The sequence below is a fragment of the Sciurus vulgaris genome (assembly GCF_902686455.1).
Source record: "Sciurus vulgaris genome assembly, chromosome: 6".
Taxonomy (NCBI): Eukaryota; Metazoa; Chordata; class Mammalia; order Rodentia; family Sciuridae; genus Sciurus; species Sciurus vulgaris.
The window spans coordinates 1,203,287-1,231,037 of NC_136466.1; the positions used below are offsets into that span (position 1 = coordinate 1,203,287).

Consider the following 27,751-nt stretch of genomic DNA (forward strand, 5'->3'; position numbering starts at 1 on the left):
TCGAAGTGAGTGAGCACAGGCTTCATGGAGGGCAGGATGGAAGTGAGTGAGCACAGGCATCATGGAGAGCAGGGTGGAAGTGAGTGAGCACAGGCATCATGGGGAGCAGGGTGGAAGTGAGTCAGCACAGCCGTCATGGAGAGCAGGGTGGACGTGAGGAAGCACAGGAGTCATGGAGATAAGGGTGGAAGTGAGTGAGCACAGGCGTCATGTAGAGCAGGGTGCAAGTGAGTCAGCACAGGCGTAATGGAGAGCAGGGTGGAAGTGAGTGAGCACAAGAGTCATGAAGAGCAGGGAGGAAGTGAGTCAGCACAGGCCTCTTGGAGAGCAGGGTGGAAGTGAGTCAGCACAGGCGTCATGGAGAGCGGGGTGCAAGTGAGTGAGCACAGGTGTCATGGAGAGCAGGGTGGAAGTGAGCGAGCACAGGATTCATGGAGAGCAGGGTGGAAGTGAGTCAGCACAGGCCTCATGGAGAGCAGGGTGGAAGTGAGTCAGCACAGGCGTCATGGAGAGCGGGGTGGAAGTGACTCAGCACTGGCGTCATGGGGAGCAGGGTGGAAGTGAGTGAGCACATGCATCATGGGGAGCAGGGTGGAAGTGAGTCAGCACAGGCGTCATGGAGAGCAGAGTACAAGTGAGTCTGCACAGGCGTCATGGAGAGCAGGGTGGACGTGAGGAAGCACAGGAGTCATGGAGATAAGGGTGGAAGTGAGTCAGCACAGGCCTCATGGAGAGCAGGGTGGAAGTGAGTCAGCACAGGCGTTATGGAGAGCAGGGTGGACGTGAGTGAGCACAGGCCTCTTGGAGTGCAGGGTGGACATGAGTGATCACAGGTGTCATGGAGAGCAGGGTAGAAGTGAGTCAGTACAGGCGTCAGGGAGAGCAGGGTGCACGTGAGGAAGCACAGGTGTCATGGAGAGCAGTGTGGAAGTGAGTGAGCACAGGCGTCATGGAGAGCAGGGTGGACATGAGGAAGCACAGGCGTCATGGAGAGCAGGGTGGACGTGAGGAAGCACAGGCGTCATGGAGAGCAGGGTGGACGTGAGGAAGCACAGGCGTTATGGAGAGCAGGGTGGACGTGAGTGAGCACAGGCCTCTTGGAGTGCAGGGTGGACATGAGTGATCACAGGTGTCATGGAGAGCAGGGTGGACGTGAGTGAGCACAGGCCTCATGGAGAGCAGGGTGGACGTGAGTCAGCACAGGCCTCATGGAGAGCAGTGTGGACGTGAGTGAGCACAGGCCTCATGGAGAGTAGGGTAGACGTGAGGAAGCACAGGTCTCATGGAGAGCAGCATGGGTCTCCTTACCAAGGGGAACCCCGTCCCTGGACCAGCTGGTGCTCAGGAGTGACATCAGCCGTGGAAGCTTTTAACCTCCACCCAAGCTTCTGCAGTGTCGTCCACACTCAGTGCCGGCCTTGGTTCTCATACTGTGGTGGTGGGACGCTGGGGAGTGGCCCGTTCCTTGCCGCAGGAGCGCCATGCTGCCGCGTGGCAGTGGGTGTTCCGATGGCCGCGAGCCGTCATATAAGTGACATGAGCCATGCAGAGAGACAGGTGTCCTTCTTTTCAGGGTTTGTCTGTGCGGTGACATTGTGCGCTCTCCTGGGCTTAGCTGGGCCTCCAGCTTTGGGGACCAGTGCAGAAGAAGGGTCCTTGATCTCCGGAGGGAGCCAGCCCTGCTCTGGGCCCCGGTGCCTGGTGTGGACCCCGCTTGCAGCCGACATGTTCCCTCCTTGGGCCAGGCTGTGGGGGTGCAGACCCTGCTGTGCTCCTGCTCCTGCCTCTCTTTAGTGGGCGCCAGACCCGCAGCCCTGTGTGGAACCAGCCCGCCTCCATCTGGCCTCTGTCGCTGTTCCTGTCCCACCTCCAACCACCTGCGTAGAGTCCCTCCAGCCCCTGCCCCCGCGGCCCCCTCCAGGGCGGCTGGCCGGCTTCCCCACAGCCGCCTGTGGATGATATTTCTTCCTCTTCTCAGGCAGCTTCTTTGCGCCTGAGGTTGCAGCCTGGTAGGAATGTCATCACGCAGGCTCGTAGGACAGCTGGCAACTGCCTTCCCCCTGCCGTGAGGCCGCCCCGTGCCCCGTGCTCCGTTGGGGCCCACTGCTGCTCTGCCTGGCTCTCAGGCGTCTCTGGCCATGGCCTTTTCCTTTGTCAGCTGCCTCCACAGACTCCACCTCCTTTCAGTCCTGATTTTCTCTGCATCTGCAGACCGCGGTGCAGTGGGCAGGTGGAGCCTAGGTAGGCCTCCCTCCGCTTCCTGCCTCAGCTGTCCCTGCTGGGTGAGAGTGCTTGTGAGCCACCCGGCCATCCTCCTGCCCCCAGCCCTGACCTGCTTGCCTGGGGGGAGAAGCAGGAGCTGGGGAGGGTGACAGCCAGCCAGGAGCGCGGAGCCCTGGCTCAGAAGCCTGTCTCCTCAGGGGCCTGGGGTCCAGTGGGGGTGCCTACCCAGACTTCACCAGGGCAGCGGTTGCTGTCTGTCTCACTGGGCCTCCTGGGGTTCGCCCCTGGCTCCTCTGGGATCTGAGCTCCTTGCAAGCAGGTAATTAGTTCGAGGGCTCAGTTTGCAGGAAGGGGCATTCCCGAGGGAGGCCCCACTTATTCACCGTCCTCAGAACAGTCCCCTGGTGCCTGTCAGCGTGGAAGGGAGTCTCTCAGACACTAGTGTCACCCCACAGGACTGAGGAGCCTGCGGCCACCTCCTGTGTCCTCATGGCTCAGGCAGAGAGAGCCAAGAGGGCAGAGAGCTGTGTCCACCACAGGGAGCCACGTAAAGTCCCTGGGCTTGCGCCGTGTACTGCCCGGGCCCAGGCTTGCTTGGCTTCTGGATGAGATGGGATGGCACATCCAGGGTGACGTGCCTGGGGACAGAAGCGTCCTTAAGGGCAGGCGAAGCGGCACCGCCTGGACACCAGGCCAGTGAGAAGGGAGCGTCTCTGCCCAGCACCACCGCCCCCAGTCCTGGGGCAGCCCTGGGCCCCGGGGAAGCAGGAGCGCATGGGGCTTCAGCATGAGCTCTGCTCTCCTCATGTGAAGGCCACACTCAGCCTCCCCGTGTGGCTACCGTCGTCCTCCAGAGAGCATGGGAGAAGAGCACCTGGCTCTGTTCACGAACGCTCATGTCTATGAGGCTCCCCACACCAGGGGCTCCTGCTGAGCCAGCACAGCCCACCTGGGGACAAGTGTCCAGTGTCCTGGGGGCTCCTGCTGACCAAGTGCAGCCCATCTGGGAACAAGTGTTCAGTGTCCTGGGGGCAAGTGCAGCCCACCTGGGGACAAGTGTCCAGTGTCCTGGGGGCTCCAGCTGAGCCAGCGCAGCCCACATGGGGACAAGTGTCCAGTGTCCTGGGGGCTCCTGCTGAGCCAGCGCAGCCCACCTGGGGACAAGTGTCCAGTGTCCTGGGGGCTCCAGCTGAGCCAGCGCAGCCCACTTGGGGACAAGTGTCCAGAGTCCTGGGGGCTCCAGCTGAGCCAGCGCAGCCCACCTGGGAACAAGTGTCCAGTGTCCTGGGGGCTCCTGCTGACCAAGTGCAGCCCATCTGGGGACAAGTGTCCAGTGTCCTGGGGGCTCCTGCTGACCAAGTGCAGCCCACCTGGGGACAAGTGTCCAGTGTCCTGGGGGCTCCAGCTTACCAAGTGCAGCCCACCTGGGGACAAGTGTCCAGTGTCCTGGGGGCTCCTGCTGACCAAGTGCAGCCCATCTGGGGACAAGTGTCCAGTGTCCTCGGGGCTCCAGCTGTCCAAGTGCAGCCCACCTGGGGACAAGTGTCCAGTGTCCTGGGGGCTCCAGCTGACCAAGTGCAGCCCACCTGGGGACAAGTGTCCAGTGTCCTGGGGGCTCCAGCTGACCAAGTGCAGCCCACCTGGGGACAAGTGTCCAGTGTCCTGGGGGCTCCAGCTGACCAAGTGCAGCCCACCTGGGGACAAGTGTCCAGTGTCCTGGGGGCTCCAGCTGACCAAGTGCAGACCACCTGGGGACAAGTGTCCAGTGTCCTGGGGGCTCCAGCTGACCAAGTGCAGCCCATCTGGGAATAAGTGTCCAGTGTCCTGGGGGCAAGTGCAGCCCACCTGGGGACAAGTGTCCAGTGTCCTGGGGGCAAGTGCAGCCCACCTGGGGACAAGTGTCCAGTGTCCTGGGGGCTCCTGCTGACCAAGTGCAGCCCATCTGGGAACAAGTGTCCAGTGTCCTGGGGGCAAGTGCAGCCCACCTGGGGACAAGTGTCCAGTGTCCTGGGGGCTCCTGCTGAGCCAGCGCAGCCCACCTGGGAACAAGTGTCCAGTGTCCTGGGGCCTCAGCTGACCAAGTGCAGCCCACCTGGGGACAAGTGTCCAGTGTCCTGGGGGCTCCTGCTGAGCCAGCGCAGCCCACCTGGGGACAAGTGTCCAGTGTCCTGGGGGCTCCTGCTGAGCCAGCGCAGCCCACCTGGGGACAAGTGTCCAGTGTCCTGGGGGCTCCTGCTGAGCCAGCGCAGCTCACCTGGGGACAAGTGTCCAGTGTCCCTGCTGGGTCTCAGTGCACATCCAAGGCACATCCCCGGATTCCCTGCTCACCCCATTTCCTCGCAAGGTGATAGGGGATTGACTCGGAGATGCCCGTTGCTCCCTGGTCTACCTCTCAGCACCGCCGTGACCAGACTCAGGTGTATAGAAGTGGCAGAGATGGCTGCAGGTGTGGCCACAGGGCACCAGCGAACCTCTCCAGTGTCCCCACATGGGGACTGGCCACCCCTCCAGCTGCCCCACATGGAGGGTCACGCAGCCTTAGACCTACCTTAGCTCGAGTGAAGAGCCGGGCTTGCACAGTGAGGAATGCAAGGTCATCCCCGTGCTTCCCAGATTCTGCCCAAGCCTCCACCTCAGGGGAGCCACTCAGCCAGCCACCTCTCCATCTCTGTCCATCGTGTGTCATCTACCACCCATCTGATGCCCGTTGTCTACCATGTATCATCCAGCACCCGTCAATCATCTGTCATCTGTCATCTATCTATTGCCCATCCATCCATCAATCCATCCATCCTGTGTCCATGCTCCAGCGCTCACCTCTGCACATCAGTCCCCGTCTATCATCCCTGTCTGCCCTTTGTCCATCATCTATCTATCTATCTATCTATCTATCTATCTTTCTATCTATCTATCATCTATCTATCATCTATCTATCATCTATCATCTACCTATCTATCATCTATTTTTCTATCATCTATCGATCTATCATCTATCTATCTTTCTATCATCTATGTATCATCTATCTATCATCTATCATCTATCAATCATCTATCATCTATCTACCATCTATCCGTCTATCATCTATCATCTACCTATCTATCTATCATCTATTTTTCTATCATCTATCGATCTATCATCTATCTATCTATCATCTATCGTCTATCTATCATCCATCCATCCTGTGTCCATGCTCCAGCGCTCACCTCTGTACATCTGACCTCGTCTATCATCCCTGTCTGCCCTCTGTCCATCATCTATCATCTATCTATCTATCACCTATCTATCTATCACCTATCTATCTATCTTTCTATCATCTATCCTCTGTCTATCATCTACCTATCCTCTATCATCTATCTATCATCCATCCATCCCGTGTCCATCCTCCAGTGCTCACCTCTGTACATCTGTCCTTGTCTATCATCCCTGGCTGCCCTCTGTCCATCATCTATCATCTATCATCTATCTATCATCCATCCATCCCGTGTCCATCCTCCAGCGCTCACCTCTGTACATCTGTCCTCGTCTATCATCCCTGTCTATCTTGTGTCCATCATCCATCTCCAGTCTGTCCCTTGTCCTCTCTGAGGTGGTTAGCTGGTGCAGGTGCTGTGTTGGGAGGCTGGTAGAGGGGTCTCCGCCCTCTCTGAGCTTGCATTCTGGTTGGAGGAGATTTGCAGCTAGTGAGGGAACCGACAGGTGTAGAAGGCAGTTCCACATAGTGCTGGGAGTTCTGGAAGACGGAATGCCAATGAGGAGGGGGACGGGGTCCACAGCTAGGGTGCGCAGGCCAAGACTCATGGAGCAGGTGACATCTGGGCCAAAGCTGGAGGCTCCAGGAGCAACCAGAGGGAGAGGTACATCCAGGCAGTACAAGCCTAGTGTGGGCTTTGTTTTCGACTCCATTTTGAGATCTCTCGGACATTTCAGCCAGGTTTTAAGAGCAATGATTCAAGTTCAGTGCAGCCTTCGCCCCGTTCGCATACTTCTTACTTATTTATTATTTATATTTCGGTGCTGGGGTGGGGATGGAGCCCAGAGCCTGACCCACGCCAGGCAAGTGCTCCACCACGGAGCTACACTCCAGCCCTTTTAATTTTTTATTGAGACAGAGTCTCCCTGGTTGCTGAGTCTGTCCTTGAATTTGCAATCCTCCTGCCTCAGCTTCCCAAGTAGTCAGGATGACAGGCCTGAGCCACGGTGCCCAGCAAGAGTCACAGACATGTAAGAGTTCAGGGGCATTGCTCCCTCTTTCTCGAGCCTATGGGTCATCCAGTTCACCCACCTCTCTGCCTGCCTTTGTTACTTCCTGTATTTTACTCAGAGCTCTGACAGGTTTGTGCTGATGTTTTGTTTGGGTTTGCATCTGCACTTGCCTGACCTGAACTCCGTTTCTCTCTGTGCATCTTCTCTGGTGGGACACTTCTTCCCTACTTTCGCTCATTTTCTAATTGAATGATGTGCGTTTCCTAAACTGTGGATTTTTTGAGAGAGCTTCCTATATTCCAGATACTAGCCCTCTGTTGTAGTTTAAAAATCTTTTCCCAGGCTATAGCTTGCCATTTTAGTCTCTTAATGGTGTCATTTACTAGACAAGATTTGATTTGGGTTAATCCCTTTCCTTTCATGGGTTGCTGAGAGTCAAGTCTGAAAACCTTCCTGAAGGTTTCCTCACCTGCTTTTGTTTAAAGTCACATAGCTTTACATTTTGAATTGAAGCCCAGGATACCTTTAGGTCCTTGAGCTGTGGTACACTTGCACCCAAGTTCATGGTCCAGAATGTGTAACACAGGAGGCCTAAGCCGAGGCCCACGCAGGAGGCCTAAGCCGAGGCTCACGCAGGAGGCCTAAGCCGAGGCTCACGCAGGAGGCCTAAGCTGAGCCTTACGTTCTTTGCTGGTAGATGTCCATTTGCTCTGGCATTCTTGGCAGGCTGTGTCTCCTCCCCGGAATCGCTGCTCGCCTCTCGGGAGCTCAGCGAGGCCCATCTGTGCAGAGCTGGCCCTGGGTCCTCCGCAGCGCTAGCCGGTCTGCTCTTGCTCCACTCTCAGAGTCAGGAGGGCTGCTTCCCGCTCTGCGTTCCTTATCTTCTCGGAGTCTGTTTGCCTTCCTAGTTCCTTTTTCGTACCTCGTCCGCGCCACGCATTCAGGCGGGCGTGGTTTGGGGGAGGAATTGTGTCAAGCCTGCATGGCAGAGAGCTGCACCGTGTGGTCTTCAGCCCACCCATACTGTATGTCCCTCTGCCGCTGAAGCCCTCTTGGATTCTTTCCATCCGGGTCTTGGTTTCCCGTGTGTGGGTTCTGTGCATGTTTTCTTGTTACGTTTGTGAGGTTTGTGCTGATTTTTTATTTTTGATCAACTGCATTTTTAATTTGGTGACCAATGAGCATTTCTGGTATGTGGGAATGTGGTTGATTTTCAAACTCTACCTTTCTCTGTAACTTGGTAACAGTGGTAGGAATGTGTGGATAGAGCCGTGTAGCCCTTCCACACACAGGTGGAGGACGCTTCCCCTCTTCCTTCCTCATCTTGCTGCCCTTCCCTCCTTTCTGCCCTGCACTCATCAGAACCTCCAGGACCATGGGCAGTGTCAGTGGGGTGATGGACGTCTTGGCTCCTTCCTTCGGGGGACACATGGGGTCTTCTCCACTGGGAGCAGAGCTGGCTGTGTCTGGAGCTCCTGCTCCCGCACCTGCAGGGCTCCACCTGAACCCGCACCCGGTCCTGCCGGCTGTCTTCCTCCCTTGCATCCGAGATCCTGGCATCTTCTTGTCCTGTTGGCTTGCTGGATGGCTGATCACCTCTGCACGGCATCAGCCCGGCTCCCCGTGGTGGAGATGAGGTCAGGAGTGCACAGGAGCCGTGCGCCCTGCCTGCACGAGGTCTCCCTCTTCTTTCTGCCATGAGTTCCAGTTTGACTCCATGTGCTCGGGCCACTGCTGGGCTGGGCTTTGCCCGCTCAGGCTCCGACCGAGGGTGAGCTCTGCGGAGGGCAGCCTGTGGCTACTGGACACCAGGTGATCAGCCTTCGACCGCTGTGCCCTCGACAATCTGCCCACTCGCTCTGTGAAATACCGAGGAAGAAGCGCAGGCGTCTGTGAGTCCAGCTGCAGACCCCCGCCCCCGCCTTCCGTCTCGCGTCTGCACTTGCCTTTCTGCCTTCCTTCCATCCCCTCCCTTCCGCCTGTGCCCATTTCTCTCTCTTGGAATGAAAGCGTTCACTCTGTGCCTTTATGCAACTTGCTCCTTTGATGTGTGCGGGAGCTGGTGCTGAGCATCTGCCTTGAAACTCGGAGGAGACCTTGGACGCTGCCTGCAGCTACGACACCGCGGGAAGGAATCGGAGGCGGACTGGGAATGACCAACTTCTTTATTCTACATTTGGGGGATGCTTCCTTGCATGCTTCTCTTTGCAGGTCTTGCAGGCTGAAGTGCAGGGTGAAGTGCAGGGTGACATGCAGGTCTCCCGTCGGCGCCCCCAGGAGCCCGGCGTTTCCGCTCTTCCTCCTCCGACGCCTCACTCACGAGATCCTCGGCCCCCAGCACAAGCGCAGCCGCTGTCCGCTCAGGGGCACCGGGCTCGTTCTCCGCCGCCGGCTGGAAAAGTCCCGGCCGCGCCGCGACCCGCTTGCCCACACGGCTATTGCCGCGCCACGCCACCTCCCGCTCGAGGCTGCTGGGGCTACAGCGTACATTGGGGGAGGAGGCGCCGCCCGCACGCGGACGGCCTCCTACGGACCTTGGACGTGGACTCTTGGGCAGTGCTGGACTGAAGAGACTCCGAGGACTCTTGCAAGTGGACCAAGTGTATTCCGCATTGTGAGATGGAAATGAGATATGAAACGTCCCCCAAAAGCTCATGCATGGGATGATCCAGGAAAGTTTAGCGTGAAATGATTGCATCCCGAGAGGCCTGACCTAATCAGCGAGCTGATCCGCGATGGGACTGACCAGTGGACACCTGTGTGGCTGGAGGAGGTGGTCATCAGTGCAAGACTCTGGGATCTGTGTTTTCTCCCTGGCACGTGGAAGGAGCCTCTCTCTGCTTTCTGACACCTTGTGAGCGGCCTCCCTCCACCCCACTCTCCTGCCATGACGTCCTGCCTCACCTGGAGCCCTGTGGGCTGAGAGCCTGAAACCCTGGCCCCTAGGTAAACGTTCCTCCTCTAACTCTTCTTCAGCTCTTGCAGTCTCAGCAGCCAAAGAGCTGACTGGAACAAGGGCCAAGCGGGGGCGTTGCTCTGTCCCTTTGGTTCTCTTAGAACACCTGCGCTGCCCGTCTGGGAGCCCCATGCCACCTCCCTGGGGTCCTTGAGAACATGTCCCCTGGGCATGGCCCTGTAAACACACCGACACCAGCCCTCAGGTCCCCCAGCACCCCAGTCCCACAGCGACGGGGAGAGAAAGCCACCGTTCCTGTCCCGGAGGGCGAGCCAGTACAGGAGCATCGCCTGGCTCTGGGCTCCGAGCTCAGCCTGCTTCCTCGACCCAGGGCAACTGCTGCCCAGAGCAGGGACCGGCAGCTGGACACAGGTGGAGATCTGAAAGGAGGTCTGGGCCCCTCCGTCCGCTGAGCTACAGTCTGGCCACTCCCGCCACAGGTGATGATTTCTCCTCCGAGTCCTGCCAGGTAAACTCCATAACAATGCATCCGGTCAGATGTGGTTTTTGTGTTCAATTTTCTGTCAGAGTTGTCTCTGGAAGATCCAGAAACTAAAAGGGACCAGATTTAGCTGTGGGATCCCACAGAAAACTCCCCTGGATCTCTGGGATTGAGGTAAGAAGGACTATGGAATCTCAAGTCTTCCACCTTCTGGGAACAGGAAGGGTGAGGATTTTGAAATGGGATTTTTTTTTGTGGCAATGTCTCACGTCTGAACCTTTATTCAAATTACCTTTGTGAGGGTTCTCATTAGGGTTTATCCTGGGTAGGGCATCAGAGCAAGGGGCTTCCTGATACCAATTTGCAATTTGGAACTGCATTTTTGAAGCAAGATACTGATTCAGAAATAATGGAACAAACTGAATTCCGCAAAGTGAATCTAAAGCATATGAAGAGTGATTCTGTTCCACCTGTTTCCCTAATCCCTGCTGGGCCAATCTAAGCGTGTCCCTCGAGAGTAGATGCACACATAAAACCACTCTGTGGATTAGAAGAAGCAAGTCCAACAGAAACTCTGTTATTCTGTCTTAGCACACAGACAAAGCAAGTGTGGGAGGGCTCCTCCAGAGACGTGAGAATGATCACAACCTCACCTCTGGAAGGAGCGCACAGGGAGGGAATTCTCCTCAGGGATCCTCCGTGCAGATTGGTGAGAACAAAGTGGCCAGACTGCCAGCCAAGACCCCAGAATGAGAAATGGATGGGAAGGGAAAAGTACAGAGTGAGGGGGACCCTGAGCCCCGGCCTCGGCTGGCATGGACAGAGGAGGGCAGAGCTGGGGACCCTGCGCCCTGGCCTCGGCTGGTGTGGACAGGAGGAGGGCAGAGCTGGGACCCTGAGCCCTGGCCTCGGCTGGTGTGGACAGGAGGAGGGCAGAGCTGGGACCCTGAGCCCCGGCCTTGTCTGGCATGGACAGGAGGAGGGCAGAGCTAGGGACCCTGAGCCCTGGCCTTGTCTGGCATGGACAGGAGGAGGGCAGAGCTAGGGACCCTGAGCCCTGGCCTTGGCTGGTGTGGACAGGAGGAGGGCAGAGCTAGGGATCCTGAGCCCTGGCCTTGGCTGGTGTGGACAGGAGGAGGGCAGAGCAGGGACCCTGAGCCCTGGCCTTGGCTGGTGTGGACAGGAGGAGGGCAGAGCTGGGACTCTGAGCCCTGGCCTCGGCTGGCATGGACAGGAGAAGGGCAGAGCAGGGGACCCTGAGCCCTGGCCTCGGCTGACGTGGACAGGAGGAGGGCAGAGCTGGGGACCCTGCGCCCTGGCCTTGGCTGGTGTGGACAGGAGGAGGGCAGAGCTGGGGACCCTGCGCCCTGGCCTTGGCTGGTGTGGACAGGAGGAGGGCAGAGCGGGGACCCTGCTCCTGGCCTCAGCTGGCCTTTGGCCTTTCTTCTGTTTGGCGCTAACTGGCACTTTGGTGTCCCTTTGGCTGCTCTGGCATTGCTGTCACGTTTCTGACAGGAACATCTAAGTCCAGGGCTTCTGTGGGGACAGCCTGAACTCAGGTGTGACCCTCTGCCCGCAGCTGAATGTGCTGTTGAACGTGAACCGGTGAAGCTGATCAGGACGTATATCTGAAGTAAAACGGAGGCCAAAAGCCCCTGCTTGCTGTAGTCAAGTTCCATTTAGGGAAGCGGAGGAGCCCGGCCGTGTCCTCCGTGGTTCGTGTGGTTGGAGCGTGACCTGAGGTCTAGAGTCGGGTCCCTTGCACTCACTGACCCCATCCATGCCTTAGGCCAGAGTGTCCGCACCGGGTGCACATTACAGTTTGTGCTCATGAAGGAATTTGGCATTTTCAACAGCCCCTGCAATTTCACGACTCTCAGCCTCAGACATGGGCTGGGATCCTGGGCTGCAGGGGTCTGTGGTGGAATCCCTGGTGGGCGAGGCAGAGGCCTTGGGACTTGGACGTCTTGCACTCGGTGATGAAGCACCGAGGAAAAGGTGTCGGAAAGACGCCCTGCGTGAGGTGCGGCTCTGGCTCGGGGAGGGCTCCCAGAGGCAGCCTTGCTGAGCCGTCTGTGCAGTTGTCCCTGCCGCTCCTGGGGTCTCTCCAACGGGCTGATGGTCTGCGATGGGCTGCTGCTCTTCGCACCCGCCACTGGTAAAGCGTGCCCGTGGACGGCTCCCCAAGGTGCCCGTTCTTTGGCCCTTGTCTGGCCACTTCCGAGGGGCCCCCACCCCTTCCCTACCCCTTGGTGGGGCCTGGCTGGGGGTCTGGTGTCTGCACTGCCACAGGCAGCCTGGTGTCACTCGCTGCTGTCCCAGGGGGACCTTCCTCAGTAGCTCCTGGCACTGTCAGGCAGGGTCCCCACAGCCGTGGCTTGACGGCTGCAGCCCTGGAGGCTGGCGGTGGCCGGGCGCATACCCACCGACACCAGGCCATGGGCATGGGGGTCTGGGTGGGACTTAGGCCCTGTCCTCTTTCCAGCTTGTGTGAGGAGAGCCAACACAGAGAGACAGGCTGGGCTGCAGGCCTCCTGCAGAGGCAGCCTCGCACTGCGTTCTCAAGAATCCCTGTGTCCTGCTTCAGCACAGTTACCTGCCACCCACGGTGGCCTGGGGCGTGCCTCGTGGAGTCCTGAGCGTCCCCTGAGAGTGGCTGGGCACCTTGCACTCACCGCTGGCTCCCTGGGTGCGTCTGCTCCGTCGGCCACACGCCACGTTCTGTTCCGTGGAGGTCAACGGGAGGCCAGCTCTCAGGCCACTGCCTCCTTGAACACGCGTGTGCAGGGCTCTCCCCAGCACTGGGAGCCACGCACCAACACCTTCAGCAAACCTCCCCACTGAGCGTCTAAGCCCCCTTTGTCATTACGCGCCTGCCCGTCCCCCAAGGAGGCAGGTTCTAGAAGAATCCGTCTCACCTGGGGGAGTCTGGCACACTGCCTTGCACGTGCTTGGCATCGGTGAGTGTGCCCTGGGCAGTCAGGAAAGGTGGACCTCCCCTGGGCTGGGGCTGGCATCCTCTTCTGCAGCTCCTGGCCCGGGCTGCACACGGCGGGGAGGCCATGTGGAGCGGTAACGACAGCTCCCTCCCGGCCTTCATCCTGGTGGGCTTCTCCGACCGGCCTCGCCTGGAAAGGATCCTCTTCGCCTCTGTCTTGGTCTTCTACGTCCTGGCACTGGTGGGCAACGCTGCCATCGTCCTCCTGTCCCTGGTGGATGCCAGGCTGCACACGCCCATGTACTTCTTCCTGGGGAACCTGTCCTTCCTGGACCTCTGCTTCACCACCAGTGTCGTGCCCCAGCTGCTGCGGAACCTCGGGGGCCCGGACAAGACCATCGGCTACCAGGGCTGCGTGGCCCAGCTCTACTGCTACATGGTGCTGGGCTCCACGGAGTGTGTCCTCCTGGCCGTCATGTCCTACGACCGCCACGTGGCCGTCTGCCGCCCGCTGCACTACACGGTGCACATGCACCCCGGCCTCTGCCTGCAGCTGGTCGCTGTGGCCTGGGGCTGCGGCTTCCTGAATGCCCTGGTCATGTGTCCTCAGACCACGCGGCTCTCGCGCTGCGGGCGCCGCAGGGTGGACCACTTTCTCTGTGAGATGCCGGCTCTCATCGCCATGTCCTGCGAGGACACCACGCTGGTGGAAGCCTGTGCCCTCGCCCTGGGGGTGGCGCTGCTGCTGGTGCCCCTGTCCCTGATCCTGGTCTCCTACGGCACCATCGCAGCTGCGCTGCTGAGGGTCAGGTCGACCGTGGGGCGCAGGAAGGCCGTGGGCACCTGCTCCTCCCACCTGGCCGTGGTCTCGCTCTTCTACGGGACCATTATCTACATGTACCTGCAGCCGGCCGGCAGCTACTCGCAGGACCAGGGCAAGTTCCTCACGCTCTTCTACACCGTGGTCACGCCCAGCGCCAACCCCCTCATCTACACCCTGAGGAACAAGGACGTGAAGGGGGCAGTGGCCAGGCTGCTGGGCTGGGAGAAGGGGGCCGGGGAAGCGTGAGTGAGGGGCCTTGCGTCCGGCCAGCGAGTGCGCGTTCCTGGCCCACATCCTGGCGGGCAGATTCTGCGGAGGAGGCGTGGAGTTTGGAACCGCACTTGGACCTGAGGAGACATCTTGAATCCACGCCCAGCTTCAAGTGCAGACGTGAGGCTCCCTTGTTTCCTGCATGCCCACACACTAGCCAGGGTCGCTGGGCGGGCGTTACAGACCTGCCCGAGACTGGCCGCTGTGGGTCGGGTGCCGGTTGGGTGTGGGGTCTCCACCAGGGTCCTGCTGGTGCTGAGGACGTTGGGGTTTGGGGTGCCGGGATGGGAGCCTGGTGTGGGGTGCCTGACCTGCAGATGACGGGCCAGGGCCGCTCCTGGCCACCTGAGCCGCCGTGGGGAAGACGGGCGTCCCGCGGCGCGCCCTGCCAGGTCCGGGTGACTGGGGTCAGCTCTGGGAGCGCCACTCCACTCTGCTCTGCCGGCAGCGTCCTCGTCCTCGTCTTCGTGGCTCATCCACAACAGCAGGCCTGTCACCGCCCGTCCCACAGGCACCTGGCAGTCTGCAGCTGTGTCCTACATGTCGAAGAGCAGCAGCGAGCAGCCTTTCCCAGCACCCCGTGCCCACGACAGGGCGTCCGGTGTGCGGGAGGACCTCCTGAGCCAGCAGTGGCCTCTGAGGTGTCTTCTGGAAAGGAGGCCCGGGGGCCGGCTGCTCTCCCAGCGGAGGGGCCTGGGAGGAGCAGAGCAGGTGGGCCTCATTCAGAGGGGACCGACCGCCTTGATCCCCTCAGGAGAGTTGCCACCACCCCCACCGACCATGACTGGTGGGATCCTGCAGGGTCAGCACAGTCGGGAGTCACTAGGCACAGCGTGGCAGTAACACGTGGCATTAAAACCCGGGACGCAGACTTCCCAGCTCCACAGCCCCCAGCGCGGGACAGCCGGCTGGGCCAGGCATCCGTTAAAGGCTCCCCCAGACCACCTGCGGCAGACAGGCCTGGGAGTCGTGTTGTGGAGGTCCCCCGGCCTTCTTCCTGTGTCCTGAACCATGAGCACTCTTGGGGGCAGTTGTGACCTGAGAGCCAGGCAGGGGACACATGGGACCTCAGCCCTTAGCACCGTGACGGCTGCAGTCGCACAGTGCTCCCTTTCATAGATCGGGCTCACTCTAAGTCCCAGCTTCAGTTCAGCCCGGGTGGGGTACCACCGTAAGGCCCCCAAAAAGGAAACCCCAACTCTGTTCCACGGATCGACGGCAACCCCAATCAACCACAGGAGGCGTCACTTGATGCAAACTGCAAGAGGTGTTTATTCCAGCGCGCTGGGACCCAACTCGTGACTCACGCAGGAGTCCAGGAGTCGAGTCCCTAGCAGAAAATCTTGTAGGTTTATAAAGGCAGAGACCACACATCGGGAGGGGTCGCACATGAAAGGGAAAAGGGGAACAAAGCTGCCGGGAAATTCCAAAGGGGGTCTGGGTTTGCTGATAACATATAACATGTTTCACAATGTTTTACAACAGGGCGTAGATTCTGGTCAACAGTTTCTGGTAATCTTACTGTCTGAGCACTATCTGGCTATCTGGCTCAATTTACCCTTTTACTCCCTGTTTGGGGCCGATTCCTGGAACAGCTTTAAGGGCTTTGTTCCCGTCACGGGAGGGAGACCTTAGGGAGTTCAGATAAAACAGACAGCTTAAAAAAATGTCCATTCTTTCACCACCCAGGAGCAGAGAGCTGTGTCATCCGAGGGGTTCAGGCTGAAAGCCACCCTGACCTCCATCCGAACTCAGTGGCTCTCACCTGTTCCACTCCGCAGGGGTCCCTGGCTGGAAATCGCTACCCCCCCTTCCCAGGACTGGATCCGCGGACGATCGCCTGGAGAAGGGACTTGGCCGGGGCCCCTGGGGACACTTCCTTTGAGGAAGATGGTGGCTGCACTGCACAGGGCCACTTCGGGTGCGATGGAGCCGTGTGGCTGGGAATCTCTGTGGCACGGCCACCAGTCCACGTGGGGAGAGGCCACAGCACGCTGGTCTCCTCCTCATGACTCAGCGAGGTGAGGAGCGAGGCCAGCAGGCGTGCCCTCCCAGATGGGCGAGGCCTGTGAGTGCCTGTCCTCAGCTCAGGGCATAACCAGCGAGGTGACATCACCCTCAGCTCCAGGGCGGATTCCCCTGTAGAGGCCTTGGCTGCAGAGCTTTACGACCCTCGCTGAAGCGGTCTGGGTGAGGGAGTGGTCCAGGCTGTCTGCTGGCCCCAGGGAGGAGGCTCTGTGCCTCTGGTGTCATAGGGACTCGGTTGTGGAAGACCAAGGACAGACTGCTGGGTTCAAGTGGGCAGACTCCTCATCTGGCTCCTCCTTGGATCCCCTTGGGTTTGGCTGATTTGGCTCAAGGGGACCCTGGCTAAGAGCACGCACGCTTCAGATTCTCGCTTTTAGTGCCCCGCCAGTGCGTTCTCTGCTGCAGTTTATGTGGGACTCAGACGTCTCAATACGCCTCTCTCTATTCCTTTGAATACAGGAGTGGGGTGCTGGTGTCCACTGTGGTTGTACCCACGGTACCCAAGGGTTCCCTGCTCTCTGCTACCTGCCAACATTTGATGTTTTCTGTCTTTTTGGTAATGACATTCCAGCACACAGGAGGTGACATCTCATTGTGGTTGTAACTTGCATTGCTCTGATGGTCAGTGATTCTGAAAGGTTTTGTATACATGTTGGATGTTTGAATGGTTCCTTTTTAGAAATATCTATTTTGAGAAATACATATTCAGATCCATCTCCCATTTTTGAATCACATTACTTGTTCTCTTGCTGTTGAACTTTTTGTGTTCTGCCGGGGTCCAGCCCTAGCAGGAGTCCATGGGTTCCACACTGGTAAGGGGGTGTGGGGAGACAGCGTCGGCGATGGATGGAGAATGAAAGACACAGACTCTAGTTCTGGTGCAATCACTCCCACTTTATTCCGGGGAAGGCTGGGTTTATATACATTTTTCTTCAGGCTTTGATGACAGGCTTGTGACTAATAAAATCAAAGAAGTTTCCAAAGCATAGGCAGAAATTGTTTTTACTGAAAGATTATGAGAAAACAGTAACCTTACAGATTATCCTCACTTAATCACCAGGGCTTGCCATTGATAAAATAAGCTGGTCCATATCTATAGCTACTGTGGGAGGTGCTTTGTGCTTAGAACTTGGGGAAACATTGATATCTATAAGTTTCTGTGACCCGACAGGTTCTGGCTGTGACAGTAAATGCAGTGTTTGGTTTTTAACATAATAAAAACATTCTGCTGTAGTGAGGTTAATCATTACAGGGTTTCAACATGTGTTTTGTCTCCAAGATGTTTTTCTGGAAATTTGTAGAATTATTCCCATCACCTCTAGCAAGATCCCCAGACTGAAGTGAGTAATATATTATTAGGAAAACTCCAGAGAATAACATCCAAGCTAGGGAGGCATACATCTGGCTACAATCCTTTTAGGATGAGTCTCTGCAATCATCCTTCAGTGGAACTCTGTCAAGCACTGCAAGGAGAGCCAGGCGCCCCCGCAGTGTTCCTTGTGTGTCTTGGATCATAACCCGTACCAGGTGTGTGGTCTGCAGATACCTAACCAGGTGTGTGGTCTGCAGATACCTACCCCGCCAGGTGTGTGGTCTGCTGATACCTAACCCCACCAGGTGTGTGGTCTGCAGATACCTATCCCCACCAGGTGTGTGGTCTGCAGATACCTAACCCCACCAGGTGTGTGGTCTGTGAATACCTAACCCCACCAGGTGTGAGCTACAGATACCTAATCCTACAGGGGTGGTCTGCAGATACCTAACCCCACTTTGTGTGTGGTCTGCAGATACCTAACCCCACCAGGCGTGAGGTCTGCAGATACCTTACCCCACCAGGTGTGGTCTCCAGATACCTAACCCTGCCAGGTGTGGTCTGCAGACACCTAATGTTACCAGGTGTGATCTCCAGATACCTACCCCCACCAGATGTGGTCTGCAGATACCTAACCTGTCAGGTGTGTGGTCTGCAGATACTAAACCCTACCAGGTGTGGTCTGCAGATACCTAACTACACCAGGTGTGGTTTCTTGTTCTGTTGTCCCCTCCACTGTTGCTTGTGCCCTGTGCCGTGCAGAGCTTGCCAGTTTGATGGAATTCTGTTCATTTCCACATTTGTTTTCTATACTTTTGGGGTTGTATCCAAAAAGTTATTGTCATAGAGCCTTTATTCTATGTTTTCTTCTATTGTTCTAGAGTTTCAGGTCTCACATTTAAGATCTCTAATCTGTTTCCTAAATTATGAAATTAAGAAAACATCTGACATACTCCTCTGCAGCTGACAGTGAGAAACCAAGGAAGGAGATGATGTCGGGAGGCCACAGCCCAATGTTGGGGCACTGTGCCCAGACCAGGCCAGGCAGAGTCGGGCATGGCTCTCTGGGGCTCGGGAACAGGTGCAGTGTGGGTAGAGTTCCCTGGGTTCAGGCCCTGGACTGGCGTGGCTGCACCCATCAGTGTGTTTACCTGGCCCAAAGAGCTGTTTTGCTTTCATAGATCTGTCCCTGAGAGGAGAACTCATGCTAATCTGGCCCTCCAGGCCTGTGAATACACATCTGTGGAAACTGGTCTCTATGATCTGATTTTTAGTAGTAAATGTTAGTTAATGTTTCTAATGGAGGCAGGTCTCAACCAGAGCCTGAGAGTCTGGCTTGGACACATGCTGCATTAGATCGCGGCTCACTTGTACTCTGACAGATCTGGAAGTTTCCTGAAGGTGGTGGTGAGCTGTCACCTGGCATCTGCTCTGTCTCCTCACCTCAAACACATCTAATCAATACAGGCTGCTCAGCCCTGTTTCCACTAAGCCAGCCCACGCCCTGACCTTGTGGGGCCTTTCTCTCGCTCTGAATAGGGCCCTGCACACTCTTGGCTTGAATTTGCTTTTGGGAAAGGGGAGAAAGTGGAATTTCAAGGGTACACTGGAGTCCTTGAGGGTGGGGCTGAGGGCCCCGACCCCGTGCTGTTGACGAGGAGGAAGGCTCAGATTCCAGGGGATTCCGATCCTGAGTAGCCTCTTGGTCACAGGTGGACCTGCAGAGGTGAGCTCATGCTCCACCCTAAACAGCTGGGAGCTTAAGCGATCGGCCCCTTGCGGGCGCGTGCAGCGCAGTGCTCTCCTCTCTTGAGCTGGGCTTGGCGTAAGGGCGGTATGTAACAGAGCTCCCCAAATACGTTGATTTTACCCAGAACATGGAAGGCGGACTCAGGCGTCCTGAGCGCTCAGTTTATACTGCTGTGCTGATTTATCACAGATACTACCAGTGACACTGCCTCCGCTGTCCCCACACTGGCCGTGGGGATGGGGGATTGGTGATGAACCACCGGTCATTCACGCGTGTATCATTTGCGTTTAACCGACGTTTCCCTTCACTCCGCAAGCCTACCACGCTCGGGCGTCGGGCAGGTGCGAAGACCGAGGGGACGCCAGGGACCTCCGCGCTGACGGCCTGCCAGGAGAGCCCTCCGCTCGGTCCCGAGGTCTGGTGCGCCGACCTGCTGGATCTTGAGGAGCGCTGTTAGCAGGGTTAGGAAGGAGGTGCGGAGGCGACGAAGGCCGCGCGTGCGCACCAGGGTTCAGGGCGCCGTGCACAGGGAGGCTCGCGCCAGTTAGGCACGCTGGGTTTGGCTTCTCCGTCACGGAGAGGAAGTGAGCGGCCAAGGACAAGCCTGGCATGGATCAGGCACATCTCAGGCAGGGCACCTGCTGCAGCTTAGAGTGTGCCAGTAGAGAGGAGCAGGAAAGCCTTTGCGGAGGTACCTCCTAGCGCCCAGCAGTAGTCACGTGTGTGGTCACGTGTGTGGGTCCACTTGACCTGCCGGACGACACGTGCTCCGTCTCAGTCTCCAGGACGTCCTCTGTCCCTCCCTCCTTCCCCATTTCCCTTCCCCTACGGGCTTCCTTCCACTTAGGAATCTTTTAAATTGGCGCTTTACAGCTGTGAATCAGGCGGAATGACCCGTGGCGAGCCCACAGTGCACAGCTTGGTTGTCCTTCACTCCTCGGCTCCTGCCTCTCCCTGCCCCACCCCTGCTCTGCTGACTCCCCTCTACTTTCAGGGGATCTCCTCCCTTTTATTCCATATTTCGCTCTAGCGTCCACGTGTGAGCGAAAACAAGGAAAAGCCTTTTAATGACTCAGGAAGAAGTTATGCAAGTTTAATGAATGAAACAGGAGGGTGATGGAGACTAGGAATTGGGTTTGGGAAAGGAACCGTCAGGCCTGGGGTGTGGTGTGGTTGAGGCTCGGAAAGCCCGGCTCCAGTCCTGGTGTCTGGATTCCTCTCTGGACCCGGAGGGAACATGCTGGGGTCCAGGGAGTATCTGACCATTCAGATTAATCATGTTAGTTAGCAATAAGCGGTTTTCCCTCAAATTAGTGGGAGGAAGCTCAAGAATCACTGCTTTAGAACCAAGGGGGCAGACGCTGTGAGAGTAATGATCGCAGACCCACCCTGCCCTCGGAGAGGAACTGGCCCGGGGGCGCCCTGCCCTCCTGCAGCAGGCTCCGCGGTGAACCAGCCTTTAAGATGTCTGCGTATGTCTGCTGGGGTTCCGGGGGAGCGCCTCCTAGGAGGCCCGCTGGACTGCTGGACCCTAGGGCCCGGGCGCCTGCGCAGGGAGGCCGTGGCTGGGCGGCCCCAGGCCCTGCGCAGAGGCCCGTCTCTTGGCCTTGGAGCGCAGTTACGAAGTTACACCGACAGCAGGGCAAGGCCGGGATGGGGCCCTTCGGGTTAAGGAGCGCCTGGCCGAGACTTCCCCGCAGAGACCTGCCGGTCCTCACCCGTCTGCCTCTCCCAGAGTGCTACGCCACCTGCATTTCCCCAGTGCTTGACAAGAATTCCACTGAGTTAAAAAGATGTTTGCAAAGTCTCATCTTGTTGGGAATTTGGGTTGTGGGCTTTCCTTCCTTGCTTGCTTAATATGTGTAGGTTTACTATGAATATTTTATGCGTTTTCCCTGAAAATAGGGGTCTTTCCAGAGTTAGAACATAAAAACCAGACTTCTAATGGAAGAGTGATTTCAGATTTACTCATTTGCTATGAAACTGAGTAACCAAGATTGCTATGAGAAAATACAACAACAGATGCTAGCTGCCGATCCCCTGTTGACTATCTCAGATGACCTGAAACACGTAGGCAAATAATTCCAACCCCATCAGGAAGGAAAAACAGAAACAGAAGAAATAAAGGGTCCCTCAATGTTCACACAGTATAAGATAATGTCATATATTTGTTAGCTCAAAATGCCTAGCATTTATTAACTACAGCAGACTGACGTTTATTCAACCCTACTGAACTTGCTTTAACCTTTATGATCAGTTAAATACAAATATGTCTTATTGTTTAGTTATAGGTTATCACAAGTAAACAATTACTAGAATAATTAGAATACTTCCTTGTCTAGTCTAGTAATGATCATACAAAATATTTTTGTTCTTCTCCTTGTGACCTTTTCCTGTTCTGAAAAAAACGTGTAACTGTCAACCTTTTAAAAAATAAAATAAACCTGGGAAAAGTAAAATTCAGAACATAGCATCCATTCCTTGGGTCTGTGTTGCTTTGTCCTCCACCTGGCCGACGCCCACTCCATCACCTGTGGCCACCACGACCCCGGGTAGGGCTGGGCCCCCGGCACCAGAGGGAGAAATGGATTTCACATTTAAATTATTCTGCTACACCATCTTCCAAATAAGTGCAGAGTCCATATGTATGTAAAACCACGGCGGCGAGAGCAACACTTTCTTTGGGTTGCTTCACATTTTCTTTTTCGATTCGTTGTAAAGTAGACTTGTAAAATTTTCTGGCGTGCACTTCTCTTAATTTTGTAGACACACAGCCTTACATAACGACCATCAAGATCATGGTGTCCAGCGGCGCCCACGCCTGAGGGCTCCCTGGTACCCTCTGTCTACACTGCTGCTAAGGAGCTGCTGCTGCTTTTCCTGTAGAGGCGGAGGAACTAGTCTGCAGACGCTGCTGCAGCTTCCCGCGGCCACCACCCTCTCAATGGCACTGCCAGCCGCACCCCCTTTGAAGGGCGCCTGGCAGCCTTTCCCTGCGTGCTGGGCTTTCGGTGAGCTGGCGGCTTTGCGCCCATCCAGCCTCCAGGTGTTTTTCTTTTGCTTTCCATTAAAACTCCTATGAGTTCACCTGTCACGTCCATCATCTGTGACCCGTTTGGGATCTTGCAGAAGGGCTGAGGTTCCGGTGGAGGGCGTTTGATAGCGTGTGGAGGTCTCTTTCCAGCAAGTTGTCTTTCTTACTGTTAACACTTAACTCTAGTAAGGGTTTGGTTTTTTTTTTTTTAATCATATTACAGATTCTCTGATACAGATTTTTCTTTTGTATTTTTTCAACAGTTCTTAGTGACTTAAAATACTTTATTCATTCTCATCAAACACGAACTGAATTCATAAGAATTTTGTTTCCAATAAGGGGATTTTCATTCCTCAAAGGAATTCGTGAGTGAGGAGGGCTGGCAGCAGGGGCCCTCCACGTCCTGGGATCTGGCGGAATTTTGATTTCCGAAAGTAGGCAAGAGGAGGTCCACTTTGTCCACTGTGAAAGAGCTCCCAGCACTGGACTCAGAAGCCGGTGCACACCCACGGAGGTCAGGCCTGGTGCTGCTCTGTTCTGCTGCTGGACAGAGGGTTTAGTGGGTTAATGTGACCGAAATGCTTTAAACAGTGCCTGGAATTCAGGAAGTGCTTCGTGAGTCTCAAATACACAAGAACACCAAAAAACCTGGACAACCAAGCATGGGGGTGGAGGGACTCAAGGAGGCTTGCTAGGCAAGGAGCAGGCGGTGTCTGTCAGAGACTTCCTCTGCATCTGTTGCGATGACTGAGCGTTTATCATCTGTGTTTCTCTTTATGTGATGAATTAAATTTATCAATTTGCATGTGTTAAGCAATCCTCCTTTCTTTCTTTTTTGGTGCTGGGGATTGAACCCAGGGCCTTGTGCACACTAGGCAGGCACTCTACCAACTGTGCTATATCCCCAGCCCCACAATCTTCTTAATAAGTTGAGTACAATTTGTTACTACTTTTAATGGATTTTCATCTATTTCCATCAAGAATGTTGGTCTGGAGTTTTCTTTCCTTGATGTGTTCTTATCTGGTTTTGGTGTGAGAATGGTACTGACTTCCTGTTGGGAGTGTTCCATCCCTTCCTGTTTCAAGGAAGAACTGGAGGAGTGCTGGGCAGTTCTTAAGGGTCCCCTTAAAGGAGGTCTTAAGGAGGTCACGCCAGGACTCGGGGCAAGATGGACATGTGGTGCTCATGCTACCAGGGCACTGCCGGTAAATATTCAAGTGCATCTGTGGGCAGCCGACCCAGACTTGGAACTCGGCCCACACCCCTGAGCTCTGCGAACGCTCGCCCTCATTAAGTCACCAGTGTCTACTCACTGAGTCATTTAAAATGTTGGAGGAATGGAAAAGAATTCATGTTAAGCTCCCTCAGTGGAAGACATAACTACAAACTGTGAGCCACGCAGCAGTGACAGCATAGGTAGGAACACCCGGCACTGCAACGTGGACAGTGTGGGTGACCAGCACACATCGACTACGCACAGCAGCAACGGGCCACGCTCACAGCAGGGCTCCAACACAGTGTCTGAGTGCCTGCTTCACGTCCTTGTTCCTCAGCGTGTAGATGAGCGGGTTCAGCATGGGGGTGGCCACGGTGTAGAAGAGAGCTATGAACTTGCCCTGCTCGTGAGAGCTGCTCTTCGCTGGCTGGAGATACATGAAGAGGATGCTCCCGTAGAACAAGGACACGACGGCCACGTGGGAGGAGCAGGTGCCGAAGGCTTTCCTCCGCCCCTCTGCTGACCCGATCTTCAACACAGCCTGGGCGATGTGTCCGTAGGACACCAGGATGAGACCCAGGGGCAGGACCACAAAGACAAAGCTGGCAACATACATCTCAAGTTCATTGACCCTGGTGTCCACACAGGCCAGTTGCATAATGAGGGGCATTTCACAAAAGAAGTGGTCAATGCGATTGTGCCCACACAGTGGTAAGAGCATGGTGAGCGTGGAGCCCACCATGCTGGTGGTCAGACCCCCAAACCAGGAGGTGAAGGCCAGGCCCAGGCAGAGCCGTGTGTGCATGATGACCGTGTAGTGCAGGGGCTTGCAGATGGCAGCATAGCGGTCATAGGACATGACAGCCAGGAGGACACACTCAGTGGCCCCCAGCCAGTGGGACACATAGAACTGCACCACACACCCAGCATAGCTGATGGTTTTCTGTGGTCCCCAGAGGTTGACCAGCAGCTGGGGGACGATGCTTGTGGTGAAGCTGATGTCCAGGAAGGACAGGTTGGCAAGAAAGAAGTACATAGGCGTGTGGAGACGCACGTCCACCCGGGCGACCAGGATGATGGTGGCATTGCCCAGGACAGACACCACGTAGCACCCCAAGACCACCACGAAGAGCACGGGCTCCAGCGAGGGGCGGGCAGAGAAGCCCAGGAGCACAAACACAGTAGGAGAACTTCCATTGCTCACTTCCAGCCTCTGATGCCCAGAGGGCAGGGCCAAAGGGCCAGCTGTGCAGGGGGCCCTGGACATGAAGCAGGAGGCGGTCTCAGCAGCTGGAGCCATGAACCAGGACCCTGCTCCCCCAGCTCCGAGGACGCCCCTGGGCCTTCCTGAGAAGACAGAGCGTGTGAGCGAGGGCTGGACACGCACGGCCCAGGAACTGCCGAGACTCGTGGTGAGAGTGGCACCGGGGCCAGCGGAGCGGTCACTGTGCTTGCAGCAGCTGGGCTGCACCTGAGCAAGCAGGGACTCCTGGGTGCAGCCCTGGGTAGAGGTGCTGCTCCGGGGATGGACCACATGCAGGTGTCAAACCCGGGTCCTCCTGGCCGCAGCCAGCAGAGCCTGGCTTTGCCAGTCCCAAGTCCAGACTCACCTCCTCACCACTCGGGGTCCCGCCTCCCTGGCCAGCCTGCCCCCATTTTCCACTCGAGGTTCCATTTGACACCGCAGCTAGTGTCTGTGCTTCCTTTCCAAGTCTGCCCCAAATCAAGAGTGGCTTTGAGACATGCGGGATCGTGAGGCTCCTCCACGCACCCAGGGTTCTGTGCAGAGGTGGCACCTGCTGCCCCTCCGCCCCCTGTGGCAGCCACACGCCCTGCTTCCCACCCACTTCACGCCATTTTCAAGAGCCACCTGTGACGCTGGCCCTCAGTGCCGAGGCAGAGGCAGCCTCCCACCCTCCCCGCCTTTCCTTATCTGCTTTCACACTTGGGGGCTTCCACCCTTGGCCAGCTGCTGCGGTACCCTGGACCCCATCTCACTCAGACCACCAGTTCCTGTGTGGCCTCAGTCCACTGGTCTGTTTGCTTCTGGGTCCCCAGGGCTGGCCAGCATGTGATGCAGACGTCCCTTCCTCTGTCTTTATGGATGTACCCTCATGGGCCTAATGTGAAGGGGGTGGTCAGAAGGGCCTGTGGTCAGGGCAGTGCAGGCCTGGAGGTGAGGGGCTCCCAGCAGAGCCCCACCGGACTTGGCAGGATGATGTCTGGGGACAGCCAGCAGCATGCAGGGTCCCAGACCTTCCTCTGCGTCCTTCACAGAGGGAAAGGGGCAGCCACTTCTGAGCAGACTGTGAGCCAGTCCCACGGGGACACCAGACTGCCACGGTCAGTGTCAGACAGCCCAGGAAACCTCCGGGTTTATTTGCAGAACTTGAATTTCTCGCAGCCTGAACCTGAGAAGAAGAGTCCATTGATGATGATCAGGTTCACCTGGACTGGAACAGCCTGCTCTAACGGTCACCACCTGCAGTCTCAGGCTCCCAGAGGGGAACTTACCGGCCCTCCGCCTGGGCATGATCCAGCAGAGAGGCAGGAGCAGGCGTGTTCACCGAGTGTTTGAACTGGGAACTCAGGGATATGCATACTACAGGTGCGTCCTGGGAGGGGACAGCAGGGTGCTGGTCACCAGAGGCTGCAGAGAGGGTGCTGGAGGGCGAGGGGAGGAAAGTGCCATCCATGGCACCATTGGTGCTTGGCAGGAGGATCAGTTTCTGGTGTTTTGTGTTGAGCAGGTGAGGGTAGTGGCCACATGCCTTGTGTCCCTCACAGAAGAGACAGTGTGAAGGGACTCCCATGGGGACACAGCAGAGGCCACAGTGATGCTGCCCTGGTCACCCTCAGTGAGGTCCACCCAGTACACACATGCCTCATAGCCTCACAGGTGCCACAAAAGCACGCACAGACAGTGAGCATCGGTCAATAAGTTAAAATACATACAGCATTCCGTCCTTGGGCACACGTAGGAACGGGACTCAGAGAGCTCCAGGCATTTGCCAGAATTCACCTTGGAGACTCTTAGAGAGCAGCTGAGCGCTCCAGTGTGCTGAGACAGTGTCTGCCCTGCAGAGGGCCAGCCAGGGCTGCGCTGGATCCCAGAGAGGGCGTCTAGAGGAAATGTCCCCACCTCCTCCAAGGCAGAGACAATTGAGAACCCCAGAACATGGTGACTTCATCACTGGGACTTGGTGGAGAAGGGGTGAACCTGGCTAGTTTTCTGCAACTGAGTCAAGCCACAATCCCAGGGACTGGTCCTTACAAGGGTCACCATGGATGACCTCAAAAGCAGGAGGCTGTTTTGACACCAGCCTTGTCACAGTGGGAGGAAGTGTCCCTTCTGTGGATAGAGAGCAACCAACTGACTCACAGTTGACAATATGCAAAGGCATAAATGTCACCAGGAGATGGACACCATGGGGTGCTCCTGATGGAACAGTTTTGCAGACTCCTGGAGGCCAAGCAGAACTTGCTGATGCTCTGGGCAGTTTCTAGGAATGTCCAGAGGCATCCACAGCCCTGAGCTGCTCAGTGAAGCTGAAGCTAGCACAAGGCATCCAGCTCCTCAGTACGAAGTCCACACCCCCAGCAGAGGAAGAGGGCACTCCTGCCAAGGTGGCACAAAGCGTCACAGCAGCCCTGGAGAACATGGGGCTACAGGAATAAGCCAGGCTCCGAGAGGCAGGGTCCAGGTGTTCTCTCATGTGTGGAAGCAAGACAGAAAGAAGGGCGCAGAGAGGTCCCATGAACACAAGGGAGCTCAGAGGAGGAGAGGAAGGGGCGTGAGGGAGGGGAGGAGGGGACGGAAGGACTCAGGCTGAAATTGACAGGAGGCTCTGCACACCTGGGAGCACACAGCCCCAGACAGACAGGGGAGCAGGTGAGAGGAGGCCCTGGGGACTGGAGGGTGAGGCGTGTCCTGCACACGCCCGATCATGTCACGGTGAACCCCGCTGCCGGGTATGGTCGTGCCACCAGCGGTTCAGGGAGCGATCCCCACTCTGCAGCTTCACCGCTGCCCTGGTTCTGTGCCATGTCACCAAAGAGCAAGGGCACAGTGACCTGTGGAAGAGCCAGGTTCCTAGCTGACCTGAGCTAACTGTGCATCCACATCTGCCCCCAGCGTGTGGGTGGCCGTCACACACCCCAGTCACGGGGGAGGAGGCGGGAGGGCACTTCAGTGGATTGGTGTCCTCAGCCCACGCTGGACTTACCATGAAGGCCAGGACCCAGCTCCCTCATCCACCAGGAGAGAGAAGCAAGCCCAAGCGACCTAGGAAGGGGAGCTGGCAGCAGCCTTCACTTGCTGCGGGGACATGAAGGAAGTGGGCCAGCCTTGGGACCTGGGCGTGCTCACGGATACACTGCAAGGGCAGGTCAGCCAAGGCACTGGCCGTGCCCAGCTCTGGGAACTCCACGTCCGTGGGGCCACGTGCCCTGCTCTGCTCAGCACATATCTGAGGACATCTGAGGTCCTCAGTCAGAGTTCCCTGCCCTGAAAACGCACGCTGGCTTTCCCAGAGGAGAAAAAGGATGGCTCACC

At 56.9% G+C, this 27,751-nt stretch overlaps 2 protein-coding genes and 1 long non-coding RNA gene across 4 annotated transcripts in view; 1 reads left to right on the plus strand and 2 right to left on the minus strand.

Moving 5' to 3' along the window:
- Positions 1-27,751, minus strand: part of LOC306663292 — a 726,016-nt gene that overhangs the window by 316,102 nt on the left and 382,163 nt on the right. The gene's annotated exons all lie outside the window — the stretch shown is intronic.
- On the plus strand, positions 12,887-13,831 carry LOC306663265 (putative olfactory receptor 2W6; the record flags this gene model as incomplete). Its single annotated transcript, XM_079143698.1, has 1 exon — positions 12,887-13,831. The coding sequence occupies one exon, from the start codon at positions 12,887-12,889 to the stop codon at positions 13,829-13,831; it is 945 nt and encodes a 314-aa protein (XP_078999824.1).
- Positions 23,335-24,496, minus strand: LOC306663308 (olfactory receptor 2C3-like; the record flags this gene model as incomplete). The annotated part of the gene is given in 2 exon segments (XM_079143721.1): positions 23,335-23,497; positions 23,499-24,496. Coding segments are annotated over 2 exon segments (1,161 nt in total).